Raw genomic sequence first — 20826 nt, forward strand, 5'->3', positions numbered from 1 at the left:
GTTTATTTTTTATTTTATTTTATTTTTTTTGAAAATTTTATTTATTTTATATATATATTTTATATATATATATATATACGAGATAACACTAATGCATTACAATAGGCACAATACTATATATTAGGGCCTGTAGGTATCCCAGGATGAAAAAAGTTTTATCTAGAAAGTGATACTGACATATACGTAAGTTAAATGTGCCTCAATGGGTTATCAGGCAAGGCTTCCTTGAAGAACTACACTTTGAAGAAGCAATGGGGTTTCATCAGGTAGATGTCATTACCAGTAGGTAGAAAAACAGTAGGAGAGTAGTATGATTAGAAATTTGGGTAGGAGTGAGAAATTATTTTCACTCCATAGCCTGAGGAATTATTTCCTGACATCTCTTACAGTGCTTTTTCTTAAGGTAAAGACCATTATCTAATCACTAATATTTAGGGGACCAAACTGAGAAACTAAGACAGTTTTGAGAGTGAAGAGGAGCACATTAATAACTAAATGGATATGATAGTCATAAACAACAGTACCACTGGTTAAGTGGAGTGTGGTCACCCCATCTGTGAAGAATGTCCTTTGGTGTTTGGCCCATAAGTTGGCATTAGTTTTATCTTACAGACTGGCCTGTTTTACTCACAGAATTCTAATTTGCCTAGACTTTCTGTTTCTTGAATTTTCTATTCTTGCTCCTTCTAAGAACCTTTACATTTGCTGTTCTTTTCTTTAATCTTCTCTTCTACCTTTTCACCTGTTTTAATTCTTGGTAATCATCCTTTAGATCTTAAATTAAGGAACAGTTCCTGACTTGTATAGGTTAGCTCATCCTGGTAGAGATTTATCTGAATCACCAAGATGTTTCAGAAATAGATGTTTCAGAAATGAAGATTCTTACTATTGAAGGGAATAGGGGAACACCCTAATTTTGAGAGTTCTCATTTGACTTCTAGGGTCTTGGGGCTGTGACTAAAAGGAAAAAGGGGCCAGTTATAAAAAGATCATGTTTTAGAAAAGAGGAAGAAAATGAAGCACATTTGACAGTTTTTAGTCTCTACTTAATTATTTATTTGACAGAGCGAGAACATACAAGCAGGGATGGGTGGCAGGTAGAGGGAGAGGGAGAAGCAGGCTCCCTGCTTGGCAAGGAGTCCGATGTGGGACTGGGATCATGACCTGAGCAGAAGGCAGATGCTTAACCTGCTGAGCCACCCAGGTGCCCCAATAAGTAGAATCTTTATTAAAAAAACTTATCCCAAGATCCAGTAAATTTCTAATTTTGATTTTTTTTTCTTTTCAGGTGGGTGTGGGTGGTAAGGCTTACCAATTCACAGTATATTTGGATTTTCCCCCCTCCTTCTAGTGTTTTGTTTTATAACTAAAAATGTACTTTATCCCCAGTGCTTAATTTTTGCAATACAGGGGCTGAGTCATTTGCCTAGAGCTTTCCTTTTATTTTAAGCAATAGAATTATTTTATAAGTGAAATGTTCTAGTGAACCCTAATTTTTTTTTTAAAGATTTCATTTATTTTATTTGACAGAGATCACAAGTAGGCAGAGAGGCAGGCAGAGAGATAGGGAGGAGGAAGCAGGCTCTCTGCTGAGCAGAGAGCCCGATGTGGGGCTCAATCCGAGGACCCTGCGATCATGACCTGAGCTGAAGGCAGAGACTTTAACCCACTGAGCCACCCAGGCGCCCCATGAACCCTAATTTTTTAATCAAGGGAAGATATCTTTTAGTAGTGTGATAATTATAGCTTGCATTTATTGTGAATTTACAGTTTGCTAAGCACCATGCTTAATATATTCATTTAATCATCCGGACAATCCTGGGTAGTAGGTATTACTATTTTTATATGCTATGGATGAAGAAATTTAAGTCTAAAAGTTGTTTATCTGGTAAGTGGCCAGAGTTGGATTCAGACTCATGTGACCTGAGACTGGAGTGCATGCTCTTAACTTTGTGCTGTCATACTTTTTAAGGTTGTAAGTTTTATTTTATAAGTTTATGCATGTAACATTTACATGTTTTGAAGTTAATGGGTAGAACCCATGAGACTATTTCTACAATTAAAAATGAACTGGTATTTTTTGTCTTAAATCAGTATCTACACTTGTTTATTTAAAAAATTTTTACTTTTGGTTTCATAGTATTGAGAAAATCCCTGCATATACACAATAATTATTACAGACTCTTAAAAATTAAATTTGGTTGGCTTTTAAATTCAGTTAAATCTATATGAAATGTGAGGGATGACTAGTAGGACATTAATTTCATAGATAAATTTATAGAAACTGCTTATACTAATTTCTTATAAATGTACAGGTTGGACAAGAAGCACTCAAACATGGTTCATAAAACCATTATATCATCACCAAACTAAGTGTTACTTATAAGTTTTTGTCACCCAGTTGTTGAGATATAGGTGAAACAGGTATCCTGGAGTCTTGCCTGTCATTTAATTGAGAGTATTTTTAGTGTTACCTGCTTGCACATTGTTGAGCAGCCACACAGTTCAGTAGTTTTTAATATTTTCATTGTTGTGCTATCACAGTCAGTTTAAGGACATTTTCATCACCGAGAAAGAAGTCCTGTACCCATATTGACTACAAAGCTGTAATAAAAAAGTATAGTACTGGTACAGTACCAGTACTGTGGTATCTAGTATCTATCTATGTGTCTAGATAGATATGGTATCTAGACACATAGATCAGTGGAACAGAATAGAAAGCCCAGAAATAAGCCCATGTTTGTATGGTTAGTTAGTCTATGACAAAGGCGGTTAAGAAGGGAAAAAACAGTCTTCTCAGTAAGTGCTAGGAAAAACTAGACAGTTACATACAAAAAATGAAACTGGACCACTTTCTTACACCATATACAAAAAAATAATTTCAAAATGCATTAAGGACCTAAATCTGAGACCTGAAACCATAAAGCTCTTAGAAGAAAATATAAACAGTAATTTCTTTGACTTTGACCTTAGCAGCATTTTTCTAGATATGTCTCTTCAGACAAGGGAAATAATAGCAAAAATAAAATATACCAAAATAAAAAGCTTTTGCACAGTGAAGGAAACCAATAAAGTGGAAAGGCAGCCTAGTGGATGGAAGAAGATACTTGCAAATGATAAACCTGATAAAAGGGTTAATATCTCACATATGTAATGAACTTACACAACATGAAAAAAGAACCAAATAATTTGATTAAAAATGGACAGAGGATCTGAAAATACATTTTTCCAAAGAAGATGTAGAGATGGCTAACCGGACTCATGAAAAGATGTGCAACATCACTAATCTTTGGGGAGATAGAAATCAAGATCACAATGAGATATCACCTCACATCTGTCAGAATGGCAGAAGTAACACAAGAAATATGTGTTGGTGAGGATGTAGAGCAAAAGGAACCCTTGTGCACTGTTGGGAATATAAATTATACAGCCACAAGAAAGCATCTGTATAGAGGTTCCTCAAAAAACTAAAAATAGAAATACTGTGTGATTCCACTACTGGGTCTTTACCCAGAGAAAATGAAAACACTCATTTGAGGAGGTACATGCAACCTTATTTATTGTGGCATTATTTACAGTAGCCAAGATATGGAGCAACCTTAATGTCCATTGCTGGATGAATGGATGAAGAAAATGTGGTATATGTACACAATGGAATATTACTCAACCGTAAAAAAGGAGGAGATCTTGCCATTTGTGACAACATGCATGACCCTGGAGAGTATTAGGCTAAGTGAAATAAGCCAGAGAAAGACAAAAACAAAGTGATTTCACTTGTGTGTGATATCTCATAAAGCAAATGAATAAGCAAAAAGGAGAACCAGACCCATAAGTAGGGAGAACAAACTGGTGGTTGTCAGAGGGTGTGGTGCTGGGCAAAAAGCAGTCAACGGGAATGGGAGGTACAGGCTTCCAGTAAGGAAATGAGGAGGTTATGGGGATGAAGGGTACAGCATAAGGAATATAGTCAGTGGTATTTTAATCATGTCATATTAGTGATATGTGGTAGCAACACTTCTGGTGAGCGTAGCATAATGCATAACAGAGAATTGTTGTATCTCTGTGTTGTACACCTGAAACTAACACTGTGTCAACTATACTACAATTAAAAAAAGAAAAGAAAGAAAAAGCATTCCTACTCTTGCTACTCCCTTCAGCTTTAGGCAGGCACTAGTCCATTTTGTCTCTATGGTTTTGAAATGTTTACCAGTGTCAGAAAAAAAGGGGGGGGGGACACATTGTGGATGATACTGTATATTACAAACAAACTTGTTAGTTGCTTGGCATCCGTGGCAATATTTTCAGTCTTTGTCTTTGTTTTTGTTTTCTGTTTGGGAGGGAGGGAAAGAGAGGTAAGAAAGCAGTTTCTGTTTTGAACTGTAGAGAAGAAAATTGAATCATAGAATTTTTGCCAAACAAACAAAAGTGTTTTCTGAAGTGTCTTCTTATGTTCTTCCCATCTAGGTCTTTTTATTTCTTCTGAATCATAATTAGTTGCTTCTGTTTCTTGTATCCAGTATAATTTTAATCCATTTTGTTAAGTATTTTTCATAATAAAATTTGTATGGTATAAGTTTTTTTTTTCTCTTAGAACTTGAAAATCATTGAGCTTTTGTGTTCCAGCTTGCAGAGAAGTATGATATCAGCTTGATTGTTGTTTCTTACAGAACATGGTTTTAGTTAGGAGACTAAATCACAATACTATATTATTGCTTAGGTTTTGTTTGTTTGTTTTTAAGATTTTATTTATTCATTTGACAGAGATCACAAGTAGGCAGAGAGAGGAGGAAGCAGGCTCAATGCGGGGCTCGATCCCAGGACCCTGGGATCATGACCTGAGCTAAAGGCAGAGGCTTTAATCCACTGAGCTACCCAGGCGCCCCTTGCTTAGGTTTTATAATCAATTCATATAATTATATGTAAATGGTATATAATCCAATTTACCTTAGAAAATCCCTCTAATTTACCCATAAAGTATAGACATATCACCATGGGTAGTGTCACTACTACGTTTTATCTTTTCTTATATCCTTGAGCAAGATTGTAGTTTCTTCTGTTGTGTATGCAAAGTGTATAGGAGCAGTATTGTATAACATGTGTCTTATCTTTAAATGCTTAGATCCCCTTCTGTTCATACAAGTACTTTGATTTTTTGGCTTGCCGAGTCACATGTCCCATTTCTCTTTTATTTTGGGTCATAACTCGTTGGGTAGTTGGTAGGTGGAGTGGCCTTTACTATTTCTTTCCATTCCTTTTCATGTTTATATAGTTGAGTTCAGTTATGTTAAATGTGTTTTATGAATCACCTACAGTATAATCTTTTTTTACTCCTCTGCTGTTTTCTTTTTTTTTTTAAAGATTTTATTTATTTATCAGAGAGAGAGGGGGAGAGAGCGAGCACAGGCAGACAGAATGGCAGGCAGAGGCAGAGGGAGAAGCAGGCTCCCAAGGAGCCCGATGTGGGACTCGATCCCAGGATGCTGGGATCATGACCTGAGCCAAAGGCAGCTGCTTAACCAACTGAGCCACCCAGGCGTCCCTCCTCTGCTGTTTTCTTTTGGAATTCTGAAATTTCACCAGGATGTATCTTTTTTCCATCTCTTCTTTGGTGTTTGGTAGGCTCATTCAGTCTCAAGTGTTTGTATTTTTTTGTTGAGGAAAATTTTCTTTTGTTATTTCACCTTTCCATTATTCTCTCCTGTGGGGGTGCCTTTGAGATTGCTCCTAGACCTACTACTTCAGTCCTTCCATGTCATCATACAGGCTGTCTTTTCTAGCTCTTTGACTTTGTTTTTGTTTTTTTTTTTTAAGATTTTATTTATTTATTTAACACACAGAGAGAGAGAGAGAGAGAATATAAGCAGGGAGAGTGGGAGAGAGAGCAGGCTTTCCGTCAAGCAGGGAGCCCGATGTGGGACTTGACCCCAGGATGCTGGAATCATGACCTAAGCCAAAGGCAGATGCTTAACGACTGAGCCACCCAGGAGCCCTGTGATTTTGTTTTTGAAACAGAATTTTATCACTAGACTTTCCAGTAAAATTTAAATTTTTGCTGTCATTTTTCTGTTTCTAAGTAGTTCCTTGTCTCCTTGTCATGGTTGTTTCTATTTTTCTTTTTTTTTTTGGTATCTTAGAAGTTTCCTTTCTGTAAATTGTTTCCTTCGAGAGTATTGATTCTCTTTATTCACCTTGAGCTTTCTCCTTCACACGGTTTTTTTTCTTTTAATTTTTCTTTTTAAGATTTTATTTATTTATTTGACAGAGAGATCACAAGTAGGCAGAGAGTCAGGCAGAGAGAGAAGGGGAAGCAGCCTCCCCACTGAGCAGAGAGACCTATGTAGGGCTTGATCCCAGGACCCTGAGATCATGACCTGAGCTGAAGGCAGAGGTTTAACCCACTGAGCCACCCAGGCTTCACATAGTTAATTTATTTCAGAAACCTGGGATCGTTGGTTGTCTCTTCACATTTATACATTTCAGATACTATAGATTACTACAGCCAGCTTTTGTGTTTCCTCTGTAGTTACGTAGGTATCTAGGCAGTTCTTTTTGAGAAGTTTCTCTCTTGAATGGGGATACATACTTTGGGCGTCAGTGGACAATGTTTATCAAGCAGCCTTCCTTGTGTTCTTGCCTTATTGATGAGTAGCAGGAAGAAAAACAAGAGGCTGGAATGCTCACACTTTCCAAAATGAGGAGAACTTTACAGACTAAAATGGAGCATGGGAATGTTTTTAGCTTCTGAGTAGAGTTGCCTTTGTTGTAGTTCCTACCCCCCATCCAGGCCTCTGATAGATAGATAGATAGATAGATAGATAAAATTTTCCTTTTTTTTTTTTTTTTTTTTTTTTAAATAATCTCTACACCTAACATGAGGCTCGAACTTACAACCCAGAGATCAAGAGTGGCATGCCTCACCCCTGAGTGAGTCCCATCCCTCCCCCCACCCCTTCTGGATCTCTGTCTTAAGGATCCAAAACTACTTCAGACTTGGCTCTGCTTCTGTCTTAGGCCATAACATTATGGAAATAGGAACCATTTCATTTGAAATTTGAAAATTTGGAAATTTGGCTTTCATTTGAAAATTCTAAAATGAAAATTTGAAAATTTGGCTTTCATTTGAAGAGTGGCAGATTTTTGGCCAAGAGCAAAACGTATTTGATGCTGATTGTTCTGTTTAATTTTGATTAGAAGTTTTATGTAGTTACCAGTTAAGTGTTAGTAAGTTTTTTGTAAGTGTGGCTGTCTTTATTATTATTATTTTAAATGTATATGACTATGTATTTTGTGACTTAAAAGTGATTTAAAAATAAGTTTTTTATATGAGGGCATGTATTTATTTTTGGTTTGGGGCTTTCATGTAAGGATTTCTTTTGTTCTAAATTTTACTCTGTGTGGCAGTGTTTTGTTTATGTTGTGAATTTGTATACTTTGGGTTGGAAATTACAGCTTTTGGGGGAGTGAGGAGGGATACTGGAAAGTAAGATAGAATGTGACAATAATGTTATTTTTTTCTTTCCTTTTTTGCTTTTTCAGTTTGAGCAGAAAACTGGTGCAGTTTTTGATGAAATTGTAGAGAACTGTAAGTACCATTTTAGAAAAAAAACAGTCATGTCCTTAGATAGATAGTAATCGAGTCTAGATAGAGCATTTATCTGTAACAGTGTTTAATTAGGGCCTATTAATGTGATGGTATAATTTGATTTAGTTTAGATCTCATCACCCTATTAATATCTTAAGCAAATTAATCTTAATTGTAAGAGTTTTACAATTTTTTAGTAAATATTTTATTCTCATAGTTACTAATGTTGAAATATAGCCATGTTTTGTGTATGTATGAATCATATAGAAGCTTATAATTACTATTCAGTAAAGGTTATACTTTGTTTACAGGGTCTCTTAATTTTCTGTTTATAGTCTTTCTGTGTTACATGATTCTCTTAAAAAAAAAATACCCAACTTTGTTTCTTAGGATTATAAAAGTAATACATTCAATTTTATAATACAAAAATGATTAAAATAGAAAATGAAAGTCTTTGTCTTCACTATTCTCTAAAAATAATCAGTTTTAAAAGTTTAATATATATCTTTCCAGACTTTTTTTCTGTGAATATATATATAGATCTATAGATGATGAATGGGGATTTTTGTATGTCTATAGGGATCGTGTGGTACTGTTCTTCCTTTTTTTATTCAACTGCCTAAACGTCTTTCTATGTCAGTGGATTTTGGCCTATTCCATCCTTTCTGATGGCTACTTGGTATTTCATTGTATGGCTGTATTATAATTTAACCAACTTAACTCTTTTATATATGTGTATATTATTTTCAGTTTTTTATTATTACAAACAATATTAAGTATGTATTCCTATACATACTTGTTGTTTACTTGTTGAAGTAGACAAAGTGAGTGTATCCTTTTCTGTAGAATAAATTCCAAGAATAGAAGTGATGAATCATCCAAGGGAATTTGTATTCTTAAGATAAGTTTTGTTATCTAGCCTTACTGAGTCAAGGAGAATATGCAATTTTTTGTTTTGTTAATTAAGGTAACTTCCATAAGTAGGGTCTATGAGTACTTTCTTTCTCTTTGGAATTAGTTTGTTAATATTTTTGAGAGATAAGAGGTTTTTTAGACTACATAGTGAGAGGTAACTAGCTCTCCTGAACTTAGTGGTCTTGGAATAATCTGTAAGTTTATTCATTCATATCTGGTCTGGGCTTTGAGGGCACAAAAACTGGGACTGCCAGCTTGAGTGCCTCCTATGTGTCAGCATGGCAGCTTCAGGATAGTAAGACATTTTTGTTGGTGGCTCAGGCTCCAAGCAAGAGTAGTTCAGTGAATAAGGTGGAAGCTGTATCTTTTCTGACCTACCTTCAGAAGTCACATAGCATCACTTCCACCACATTCTTTTGGCTATGAGGAGGTCAGTCACAAGCATGCTTAGATTTAGAAGAAAAGAGTATTCATACCTCCCTTCCTGACAGAAGGGTCAAAGTCACATTGTAGAAAACCATGTAGACAGGAGCTACTGTTGCAGCCATATTTGGAAAATACAACCTGACTTCACAACATATAATGCTATCATAGGATATTTTATTATGTATCAGAAGATGACTTTAAAAAAATTAATCTTTTAGGTCTATATTTGGATCTTCGTAACGTTGACTGCCTCCTATAATATAGAAACACAGATTGATGAATCTGATCATATATAATTTTTTTACAAGTAACGTTTTCTCTCTTAGTCTTTCCTTTTTTTTAAAAAAAGATTTTATTTATTTTTTATTTGAGATAGAGAGCACAAAAGAGCACAAGTGGAAGGGAGGGGCAGATGGAGAGGGAGAAGCAGATGCCCTGCTGAGCAGGGAGCCTGACAGGTGTTTCATTCCAGGACCCTGGGATCTTGACCTGAGCCAAAGGCAGACGCTTTATCAACTGAGCCACCCAGGTGCCCCAAGTTTTCCTTTCCATATTATTGTCCCTATACCTCCATCCCACCTACACCTTTGTAGGTAGTCTTCCATGTTTTTCTCCATTGTTTCTAAAATCATTATTTGCATAAATGTATACAGATTATATGTAAGGGTTTTGAAGCTTTTTAAAATTTTTTTGTTCAGCAGGTGGTGTCATCATTTACATAGATTTTTCTGCCTACCTTCTCTCATTTAGGAGTATTTTATGATATCCTTCCACCTCAACTGGGAGAGCTCCAGCTCTTTGTAATATCCCATGATTTAGATGTACAAGTCATCTTTTGCCCTGCTAGGCATTGATATTATTTTAGTTTTTTTTACCATAATGAATGATGATGCATTAAAATTCCTTTAAGAAGGTCCTTATGTGGGTTAAAAATGTCCATTTTGTATGTGTACGTAGATTATGAAGAGTGGGTATTGTTCAGTAAAGGTATGTGTAATTTTAATAGATGTTGCTTGCCTGCTTTTCAAAATTTGAATGCCTTACATTTCCATGAGAAGTGTATAAGAACACCCCCCCCATCCCATTAATGTATATTTTAGTTCTTCTTCGGGTTTGGCGATCTGACGGATATGAAATAGCACATTATTAACTTGATTCTGCATTTTTCTTAACTCCTGTTGAATTGAATTAAGCAGTTTTTAATAAGTTCAGCATTTGGACTGGCTCCTCTGTATTGTCTAGTTATAAATATTTGTTAACTAAATAAGTATTCTTTACCCGTTATCTTAAAGTTTTTTCATGACAATTTGTAGTCTTAAAATTTTCAAAAAAATATATTTTCAAAGATTTTCTTTATTTGTCAGAGAAAACAAATGGGAAGCAGCAGGCAGAGGGAGAAGCTGACTCCCTTCTGAACAAGGAGCCTGATAGAGGACTTGATCCTCAGGACCCCAGGGTCATGATCCAAGCTGAAGGCAGACGCCCAACTGATTCACTCAGGCATCCCTAAATTTAAATTTTTAAAAAGATTTTATGTATTTATTTAGCAGGAGTGCACACATGCACACATAAGCAGGGGGAGGGGCAGTGGGAGATTGAGTGAGGGATTCCCAAGCAGACTTCATGCTGAGCATGGATCCCCGACAATGTGGGGCTTCATCTCAGGACCCTGAGATCATGACCCGAGCTGAAATCGAGTCCAAATCTCAACTGACTAGCCACCCAGCCATGCCAGGCTTTTTTAATACTGTAATATTAGTTGTTAAGGTGAGTCATAGTAGGCATGGTAAAGATAAATCTGAAAGAAGATTTAGGTATACCTTTTTTTTTTTTTTAAAGATTTTAAAGATTTTATTTATTTATTTGACAGATCACAAGTAGGCAGAGAGGCAGGCAGAGAGAGAGAGGAAGGGAAGCAGGCTCCCCGCTGAGCAGAGAGCCCAATTTGGGGCTTGATCCCAGGACCCTGAGACCGTGACCTGAGCCGAACGCAGAGGCTTAACCCACTGAGCCACCCAGGCACCCTCAGGTGTACTTTTAAAAAGATGGTCATTCACTCAGAAAATTTAACTTAATAGAATATGTGACCTACAGTTCTTTAAATAATGGAGTAGGAGTTTTTGATTTCCTTTTTTTGTTTCCTTTTGTTTGCGTCATCTTTTCCTAAACAAAAAAAATTTTTTAAGACTTTATTTATTTATTTGAGAGAGAGAACATGCAGAAGAGAGAGACAACACAAGTAGGAGGTAGAGGGAGAAGTGGACTCCCCGCTGAGCAGGGAGCTGGATGCTGGACTCCATTCCAGGACTTTGGGATCATGACCTGAGGCCAAGTCTACTCAACCAGCTGAGACACCCAGGTGCCCCTAAACAAATGTTTTTAATATAAAAAAATTTGATCTTTTTACAATCACAGTTTGCAGTCTTGGTTAAAAAAGTTTTCCTTACCCTTTAAATATATGCTATCCTACTTTCTTGGAGTATGAGAAAATACTTTTATAAAATATTAAATACAAAATATTTATAATGTGAGCTATATTAAAAATAAAAGCCCTTGGCTTCACCACCCTGCTTTTTAAAAATGTGCATTGGGGCGACTGGGTGGCTCAGTGGGGTAAAGCCTCTGCCTTCAGCTCAGGTCATGATCCCAAGGGTCCTGGGATTGAGCCCCATAACAGGCTCTCTGCTCAGCAGGGAGCCTGCTTCCTCCTCTCTCTCTGCCTATCTCTCTGCCTATTTGTGATCTCTGTCAAATAAATAAATAAAATATAAAAAAAATAAAATGTGCATTTTTTTTGTGTGTTTCATGCCAATCCTTCAGTCCCATTTTGTTCTTGTCTCCAAATAGCTATTATCCTGGATTTTGCTTATTTCCTTGCTTTTCTGTATACTTTTTATGGCCTCTACACCATTAACAAGATATTCTTTAGTTTTGCTTGTTTATGGACTTTGTGTAGTTTTTGAATTCTATTGTATGCTACCACTTTCTGTTTATTATATATTCCTGAGACTTGACTATACTGTTGTATGTAGCTGTGATTCATTTATCAGTGATTTGTATTTATTCAGTAAATACAATTTTAAAAAACCATGGTAAAAACATAAAATGTAGCATCTTAATTATTTTCTTTAAAGGTTTATTTATGTATTTATTTATTTAGGGAGAGAGAAAGGGAGCTCCTGTGTGAGTAGCTGGGAGCGGCAGAGGGAGAGTGAGAGACCAAAGCCTCAATCAAACAGGCTCCCTGCTGATCGCGCAGTTGGAGGTGGGGCTCAATCCCAGGATCCTGAGATCTTGCCCTGAGCTGAAACCAAGAGTCACCAAGAGTTGGCTGCTCAAGGAAACGAGCTATCCAGGCAACCCCCAATCTTAATTATTTTTAAGTGTATAATTCAGTATCCTAAGACTGAGCTCTTTAAAGGCGCCTTTGAATAGCCCTTTCAAAAAGAACTTTTGTTCAAACCACAGTTGCAATGTTAGTCAGTCTAGTTCTTTGGGTTGGGTTGGGTTGATCTCCCCTCAGATATGAACATACTTCAAAGATTTCCCACCTGTAATATTTGGGATCCAATTTCTTTATTTTAGGGCCCTGGAAGTCAAATTGTAGGAAGTACATTGATTGCTATTTTAGGCAAGTGGTCTAAAATTACTATTCTTTGTTTCTGGTATTGAAAGGTCTTGTTACTTCCTCTCTATTCCATGAGATTAGCAGAAAATGTTATAGCTCTCATTGTTACCACTGCAGTAAATTTGCTGTGATGGAAGCATAACTGTGTCTCAGTGTAGTCATAGGTCATACTGTTTCTATTGTAACAACTCAGCTGTGTGTTCTTGGCAGGTATGTAAGGGTATTAATGTGTCTGTTTCCAGTAAAACTGTGGACACTGAATTTTGAACTTCACATAATTTTCCATATGTCAGGAAATGTTTCTCCTTTGGTTGTTGGTTTTTTTTTAAACCATTTAAAAATTCTGGATCTGGCATGCACACATAGTTTATCTGCCCTTGTTCAAGAGTATATATGGGACGGTGATTGCTCAGTCCTAGCCTGTGTATATTCTCAACTTAACCAGAAATGCAGAATTTATTTTCCTAAGTAGTTTATCTATTTTCACTTATACCATTGTGTTCAGAGTTTTTTTCACTGTGCATCTGGCCAACACGTGATGATATTGGACTTTTAAATTTTGTCAGTATGGTAGATACAACATGGAATTGATATTTTTTAAAACATTGCATTTCCTTGATTAGTAATTTAGTTGAATTTTTTCATGTTTTTAGCCATTTCTGTTTCCTCTTTGGCAAAACACCTGTTTAATTAAATGTGTTGTCCACTTGCTATTTGGTTCTTGGTCTTTTCTTTTCTTTTAGATTTTGTTTATTTATTTGACAGACAGAGATCATAAGTAGGCAGACAGGCAGGCAGAGAGAGAGGGGGGGAAGCAGGCTCCCTGCTGAGCAGAGAGCCCGATGCGGGGCTCGATCTCAGGACTCTGGGATCATGACCTGAGCCAAAGGCAGAGGCTTTAACCCACTGAGCCACCCAGGCGCCCCTGTTCTTGGTCTTAACTGAATTGGAGAAGCTCTCTAAATATCCTTAACAAAAATTCATCACTTACAGTTATTGCAAATAACTTCCAATTCATGACTTGTGTTTTAAAAGTTTTTTCATAAGGAGAAGTTAATTTTAATGCAGTTGAATCATAGTAAATTTATGAGTCTTTTCCGTTATGTTTGCTTTTAAAATAAAGTTTCCTTTTGGAAAAGCTTATCTAGGCTGAGATAAGAAAGAGACCTTGTATATTATTTCCTGAAATAGTCATTGATTTTATCTTTTACATGTAGCTCTTGAATTATCCTAGATTTAATTGTTTATATAGCTTGGGTTAAGGTTTCTTAATTTGACTTTTTCATAATGCTAACAGATTGTCTCACCACCATTTATCAAGTAGTACTTCCTTTTCATGGTGATCTATGAACCTACTCTATAATGTGTATCTGGGGTTTTTCCCACATTTTTGGGTAGGCTATTTGTTTATTTCTGGGCAGTACCATGTTTTAATTAATTTGATGTATGATAAATCTTGATAATCTGATACTTCACATCCCAGAAAATTGTTCTTTTTTTTTTTTAAGATTTTATTTATTTATTTGGCAGACAGAGATCACAAGTAGGCAGAGACGCAGGCAGAGAGAGAGAGAGGAGGAAGCAGGCTCCCTGCTAAGCAGAGAGCCCAATCCGGGACTCGACCCCAGGACCCTGGGACCACTACCTGAGCCGAAAGCGGAGGGAGGCTTTAACCCACTGAGCCACCCAGGCGCCCCCAGAAAATTGTTCTTTAGGAATATTTTGCTGATTCTTGCCAGTGTTCATTTTAGAAATATTTTACCAATTTCCTTTAAATAACAAAATAAAATAACAAAATTGGGAATAGATTGGAATTTTCCCGAGTCTGTAGATGAACAGAGGATTTGTATGTATGTAATATTTAGTCTCCTATCTATGAACTTGGTATGTCTTTCCATTTATTTAAATCTTTAATGCTTTTCAGTAACATTTTATGACCTGTAGAGGATTACCTTGTAAGCTTTTTATGTTTTAGCATTTAAGTCTTAATTAATTTGACATTTATTTTTGGATGTAGGATAAGATTAGGATTCACTCTTTTTTTTCAGATGGGTGGCGCATGCTACTGGATGTTAAATAATTCATCTTTCCATCTAAATAGTTGATCTTTTTGTCACTGAACTGAATTGGCACTGAGATATATTTAAGTTCTATATGTGTGGAAATCTCTTTCTGGAAATTGTTAAAATTCTGTTAATATTTACAAAATTATATATTACTATATATTAATATTTATTTCTATACCAGTGTCATTGGTTTTATTTGTATGTATTATTATAAAAAATATTTTATTATTACTATATATGCATTGGCTTTGGGTATAGACATTTTCCTGCTGTGTTAAGCCATTGCCTTCTTAATTTTATCCTTTGTTCATTTTATTTTATTTAATTTTATTTAACTTTAATTTTATCTATTTTTTTAAGTAGGCTCTGTGCCCATTGTGAAACCCAGTGAGGGGCTTGATTCATGACCTGAGCTGAGACCAAGAGTGGGACACTTAATTAGCTGAGCCACCCAGGCATCCCATCTTTTGTTATTTTAGTTTTTTAAAGAGAGGGGTGGTTACAGGAAGAGGGAGAGAGGATCTCAAGCAAGCTCTGCCTAGCATTGAACCTGAAATGGGTCGTCTCCAACTCGTGATCCTGAGATCATGACCCGAGCGGAAACCAAGAGTTGGCCGCTTAGCCATCTGTACCATCCAGGTGCCCCTAAATCTAGTAGTATTTTATTTATTCACTTATTTATTTATAAAGATTTTATTTATTTATTTGACAGAAAGAGAAACGAGAGAGAACACTAGCAGGGAGAGTGGGAGAGGGAGAAGTGGGCTTCCCACTGAGCAGGGAGCCCCATGTGAGGCTCCATCTCAGGACCCTGGGATTAGGACCTGAGCCAAAGGCAGATACTTAATGACTGAGCCACCCTGGCACCCCTCTAGTAGTAAAATTTTTAGTAGCAGTAAAATTTGAATCTGTAGTTATCCATACAAAACCCTATCAACTAAAATAATTTATTTCTCTTTTCCAGTGACTGCTCAAGTTATATAATTTATTATTTTTTTTTAAATTTAGAGGATTACATTAAATGATAATCATGGTAATTGTCACCATTGACTAATTTATGAGTTCAGTTAGTTGCTTCTCATATTTTGTTATTTAGGGCTTATTATTGTTAGTTTGTATCACTTAGGCTTTATTACATTTTTTTAAAAGGTTTTATTTACTCAAGAGAGAGAGCATGAACTGGCCGGAGGAGCAAGGGGAGAGGGAGAAGCAGGCTTCCCACTAAGCAGGGAGCCTGATGATAGGACTCGGTCCCAGGACCCCAGGATCATGAGCTGAGCTGAAGGCAGATGCTTAACCATCTGAGCCACCCAGGCACCCTACATTTTTAAAAATATATTCCCAGTTTACCTTGTGGAATGGCTGAAAAATACTGGTAATTCATATATTCCTGGATTCCATTTGTTAATATTTTGTTAAAATGGATAGTTTGTTTACACTTGGAGTTATAGCTTTATTAAATGTTTTCTAGAATTCACCAGTGAAATTTAGGCTTGGAGATTTCTTGGTGTGAGAGTTTAAGTTATAAATTAAAATGTTCAAGTAGAAATTAAGTTTTTCTATTTTTATATTTCATCTTTTGTCAGTTCTGGCAAGTTTTATTTTTCAAGGAGTTTATCCATTTTATTTAAATGGTCTTTTTGTCTTTTGAATTTGAGGCAATTTAGTGGGAAGGACAGTGGCATCTAATTGTGGTTTTAATTTGCATTTTCTTGCTAATGATGTGTCACATCTTTTTTAATGGGTGGATTGGTCATTCTTAAATATTCTTTTGTGAAGTGTCTATTCAAATCATTGCCCATTTTAACTTCGGTAGTATGTTTTTTTGTTATTAGGTAGTAAGGATTCTTACATGTTTTGGATGCAAGTCTTCTGTTACATAGACCAATAGATTGAAATAGGTGGGGATATTTATCTCCATCTATCTGTATCTGTCTGCAAATTTCTTCATATCCATCCACCCATCTTGTGACTTGGCTTTTCATGACCTCAGTGGTGTCCTTGAAAAGCACAGTTTTTAATTTTGATGAAAAAAGCCCTCATTTTATTATTATTTCTCTATTTTTGTGATCTGTGTTCTTTGTGTCCTAAGAAACATATTCCAAGATCATGAATATTTATACTTTCCCCCCTAGAAATTTGATGGTTTTAGCTTTAGCTTTTATAATTAGGTTCATCATCCATGTCAACTTAGTTTTTGTATATAGTATAATGTAAGAGTCAAATATATAGTTTTGTGTGTGGTATATAGTTGATTCAGCACCATTTATTGAAAAAGTTATTCTTTTATTGATTTGTCTCGGTACTTCTGTTGAAAATCAGTTATCTGTATGCTGGGTCAATTTCTGGGCTCACTATGTTCTGTGGATCTATAGGTCTGTTCTTAGGCTGATACCGCACTGTCTTGATTAATTTTATATTAAATCTAAGGCATATTTTTCAAAGTTGTTTTACTATTCTAGATACATTTTTTAAAAGATTTTATTTGTTTATTAGAGAGAGAGCATGAGCAGGGGGAGGGGCCGAGGGAGAGGGAGCAGGAGCCCACTTCAGGGATTGATTCCAAAACCCTGGGGTCATAACCACCCTAAGTCAAATGCTTAACCAACTGAGCCACCCAGATGCTCCATTCCACCTCTGTTCTTTCTTTTCTTTTCTTTTTTTTTTTTAAAGATTTTCATATTTATTTATTTGACAGAGAGAGATCACAAGTAGGCAGAGAGACAGGCAGAGAGAGAGAGGAGGAAGCAGGCTCTCCGCCAAGCAGAGAGCCTGATGTGGGACTCGATCCCAGGACCCCGAGATCATGACCTGAGCTGAAGGCAGAGGCTTAACCCACTGAGCCACCCAGGCGCCCTCCACCTCTGTTCTTAAATATTGTTTTCTCTGTAGAAGTCCTTTGCATTTACATATATATTTTGGAATTAATATATAAATTTATACAGATAAGCCACTGGGACTTTGATTGGAATTGCATTATCTGTAGATTAATTTGGGGGAGAAGTGACATCTTAAATATATTCAGTTTTCTTATTTAGGTCTTCTCTGTTTAAATAGTATCTAGATTATTAAGTTTCTAAATAATCTTGTACTTCTTAGTCTACATATTCTGCACATGTTTAATAAAATTTAATATAAATAAAAATAAAAATAAATAAATATATGTATGTGTACATATCTATATCTGTCTATCTATAGCCTTTCCAGTATTGTGCCTGGATTTTTTGTTTGTGGACGGAGATAGCCAGTTATTCCTTGCTACGTTATTGAATAATAATCCTTTCTTTGCTTCCTTCAAATGTATTTCTACTTTTTATTACATTATAATGATTGAAAATTCTTTTTTCCGGTTTCCAAATGACCTTTATTATCTTTGTAGATATACTCCCTGGTCTGAGGACTTTCTCTTCTCTTTATATTGTTTGCTCAAAGATTTTTTTAATGAATGAATATTAAATTTTGTCAGATGATTTCTCTTCATTTACTGAGATGGTTTTGTTTTTTCTTTTATTGTGTTATGTGGTGAACTGACTTATTTCAGTACTAAACCTATGTTGCATTCATGGGTTAAATCCTACTTTGTTTTGATGTATTATTTGTTTTATATATTTTTATTCAGTTTGCTAGTATTTTAAGTATGCTAGTCTTTTAAGCATCTATATTTATGAAGGGTATTGGTGTAAAGTTCCTTTTTTTGTTGTTAAAGATTTTATTTTTTATTTTTTTTAAGACTTTGTTTATTTGACAGAAGGTGATCACAAGCAGGCAGAGAGGAGGAAACAGGCACCCTGCTGAGCAGAGAGCCTGATGGGCTCATCCCAGGACCCTGGGATCATGACCTGAGCCGAAGGCAGAGGCTTTACCCCACTGAGCCACCCAGGCGCCCTAAAGATTTTATTTATTTATTGAGAGGGAGAGAGAGATTTTAATTGGGGTGGAGCAGAGGGAGAAGGGACAAACAGAGTCCATGCTGAGCTTGGGGCCCCATGTAGGGTTTGATTCCAGGATGCTGAGATCATGACCTGAGCTGAAATCAGAGTCCATGCTTACCCTGACTGAGCTACCCAGGCATTGCAAGTTCTCTTGTAATGTCTTTCTTTGGTTCTGATTCCAGAGTAATACTAATCCCATAAAATTCGTTAGGAATTACTCCTTTCTTTTATATTTATTGAAAGAATTCATGTAAGACTGGTATTACATTTCTTTAAATATTTAATTTGTTAGTAAAGTTATTTGGGCCTGGTGCTATTCAGATTTCCTTTTTCTTCTATGTCTGGTTTGGCAGTTTGCACTTTTCAAGGCATTTCCTGTAAGTCAGCATAGCTGAAAGGAACTTTGCTGATGATGGAAGTGTTCTTTATGTACACTATTAAAGTATAGTAGCCACTAGGTACTGTGGTAGTTGAGCATTTGAAATGTCATGAGTGCAGAACTGAAGTTTTAATTTAATTTAAATAGACATAGGTGGCTGGTGGCTTCCTTTGTTGGACAGTGAAGATCTAAGCTGGCACATTTATTTCCATAAAGTTCTTTTTTTTGGGGGGGGGTAAAGATTTTATTTATTTATTTGTCAGAGAGAGAGAGAGTGCACAAGCAGGCAGAGTGGCAGGCAGAGGCGGAGAGAAGCAGACTCCCTGCCGAGCAATGATCCCGATGTGGGACTCGATCCCAGGACCCTGGGATCATGATCTGAGCTGAAGGCAGCGGCCCAACCGACTGAGCCACCCAGGCTTCCCTTCCATAAAGTTCTTAATAATTTTTAAATGTATTATCATTCAATTCATAGCTTTTAAAAATTTATTCTTAATTAAGGTTATATTTTTTAAAGATTTTATTTATTTATTTGAGAGTTTGCATGCGAGAGCATGAGCAGGGGGAGGGGCACAGGAAGAAGCAGACTTCTCTCTGAGCAGCAATCCTAGTGCGGGACTCAATCCCAGGACCCTGGGATCATGACCTGAGCTCAAGGCAGATGCTTAACCAGCTGTGCCACCCAGGTGACCCTGTTTATTTTCATTCTCTATGAAATCATCACTACTGTACCTTTCATTCCTGATACTAGTAATTTTTTGTTCTGTCTCTCCCAACTTCATATTAATTTTTATTAGCATATTTAATTGTGAATATAAATAAACTGAAATTTACCATCTTAGCTTTTTTTTTTTGAGAGACTCTTAAGTAGATTCCACCCCCAGCACGTGAGCTTGATGTGGGGATTGATCTCACAAACCTGAGATCATCACCTGAGCCGAAATAAAAAAGTTGGATGCTTTATTGACTGAGCGACCCAGGCACCCCTACCTAGATCTTAGCTACTTAAAAAAAATTTTTTTTTAATTCATTTATTTATTTGATAGATCACAAGTAGTGGAGAGGTAGGCAGAGAGAGAGAGAGAGAGAGAGAGAGAGAGTGTGTGTGTGTGTGTGTGTGTGTGAGAAGCAGGCTCCCTGCTGAACAGAGAGCCCGGTTTGGGGCTTGATCCCAGGACCCTGAGATTATGACCTGAGCCAAAGGCGGAAGATTAACCCATTGAGCCACCGAGGCACCCGATCTTAGCCATTTTTAAGTGTACAATTCAGTAATGTTAAGTACACTGGCATTGTTGTGCAACCAGTCTCCATAACATTTTCCATCTTGCAAAACGGAAACTGGTATCTTTTAAATAATAACTCCCCCCTCCTCCTCCTCCCTCTAGCTGTGTCAGCCACCCTTCTACTTTCTATCTATGAATTTGACTACTCTGGGTACCTCATATAAGTGGAATCATACTATGTTTATGTTTTTATGACTGGCTTATTTCACTTAACATAATATCCTCAAGGTTCTTCCATGTTGTAGCCTGTGCCAGCATTTCCTTCCTTTGCAATTAGTAAAATTGGTGTATCTTTTGTTTAATGAGCTTATAAGAGTAACAGAGTGAAATTATTACAATTTTACTGATGCTGTTGAGAGCAAAAAAGTGCATGTCAATCTGTATAGTCTTATAGCTCTTAAAATTACTATTTTAACATTGCAATTTTTTCTGGCTATAAGGAATAGGGTAAAAAATTAGGTTCTGGGTATGAACAGTTCCTGTTTATCTCATAGAAAGAGTTATCAGCTGATTCTGGTGGGTAAGAAGGGAGAGAAGATGAAAATTAAAAATTTCATTTTATAAATAATATAACCATGTTACAGAAATTTTTGGGATTAGAAGGAAGAATAGCAG

At 36.2% G+C, this 20826-nt stretch overlaps 1 protein-coding gene across 7 annotated transcripts in view; it reads left to right on the forward strand.

Annotated features, from left to right (window-relative positions):
* Positions 1–20826, forward strand: part of ZMYM4 (zinc finger MYM-type containing 4) — a 154183-nt gene that overhangs the window by 67867 nt on the left and 65490 nt on the right. For all 7 annotated transcript variants that reach the window (XM_059377223.1, XM_059377225.1, XM_059377227.1 and 4 more), the window contains one exon: positions 7537–7582. In XM_059377223.1, the coding sequence (XP_059233206.1) occupies positions 7537–7582 (46 nt within the window). The remainder of the gene's footprint in view (positions 1–7536; positions 7583–20826) is intronic.

The sequence above is a fragment of the Mustela nigripes genome, chromosome 14, assembly GCF_022355385.1.
Source record: "Mustela nigripes isolate SB6536 chromosome 14, MUSNIG.SB6536, whole genome shotgun sequence".
Taxonomy (NCBI): Eukaryota; Metazoa; Chordata; class Mammalia; order Carnivora; family Mustelidae; genus Mustela; species Mustela nigripes.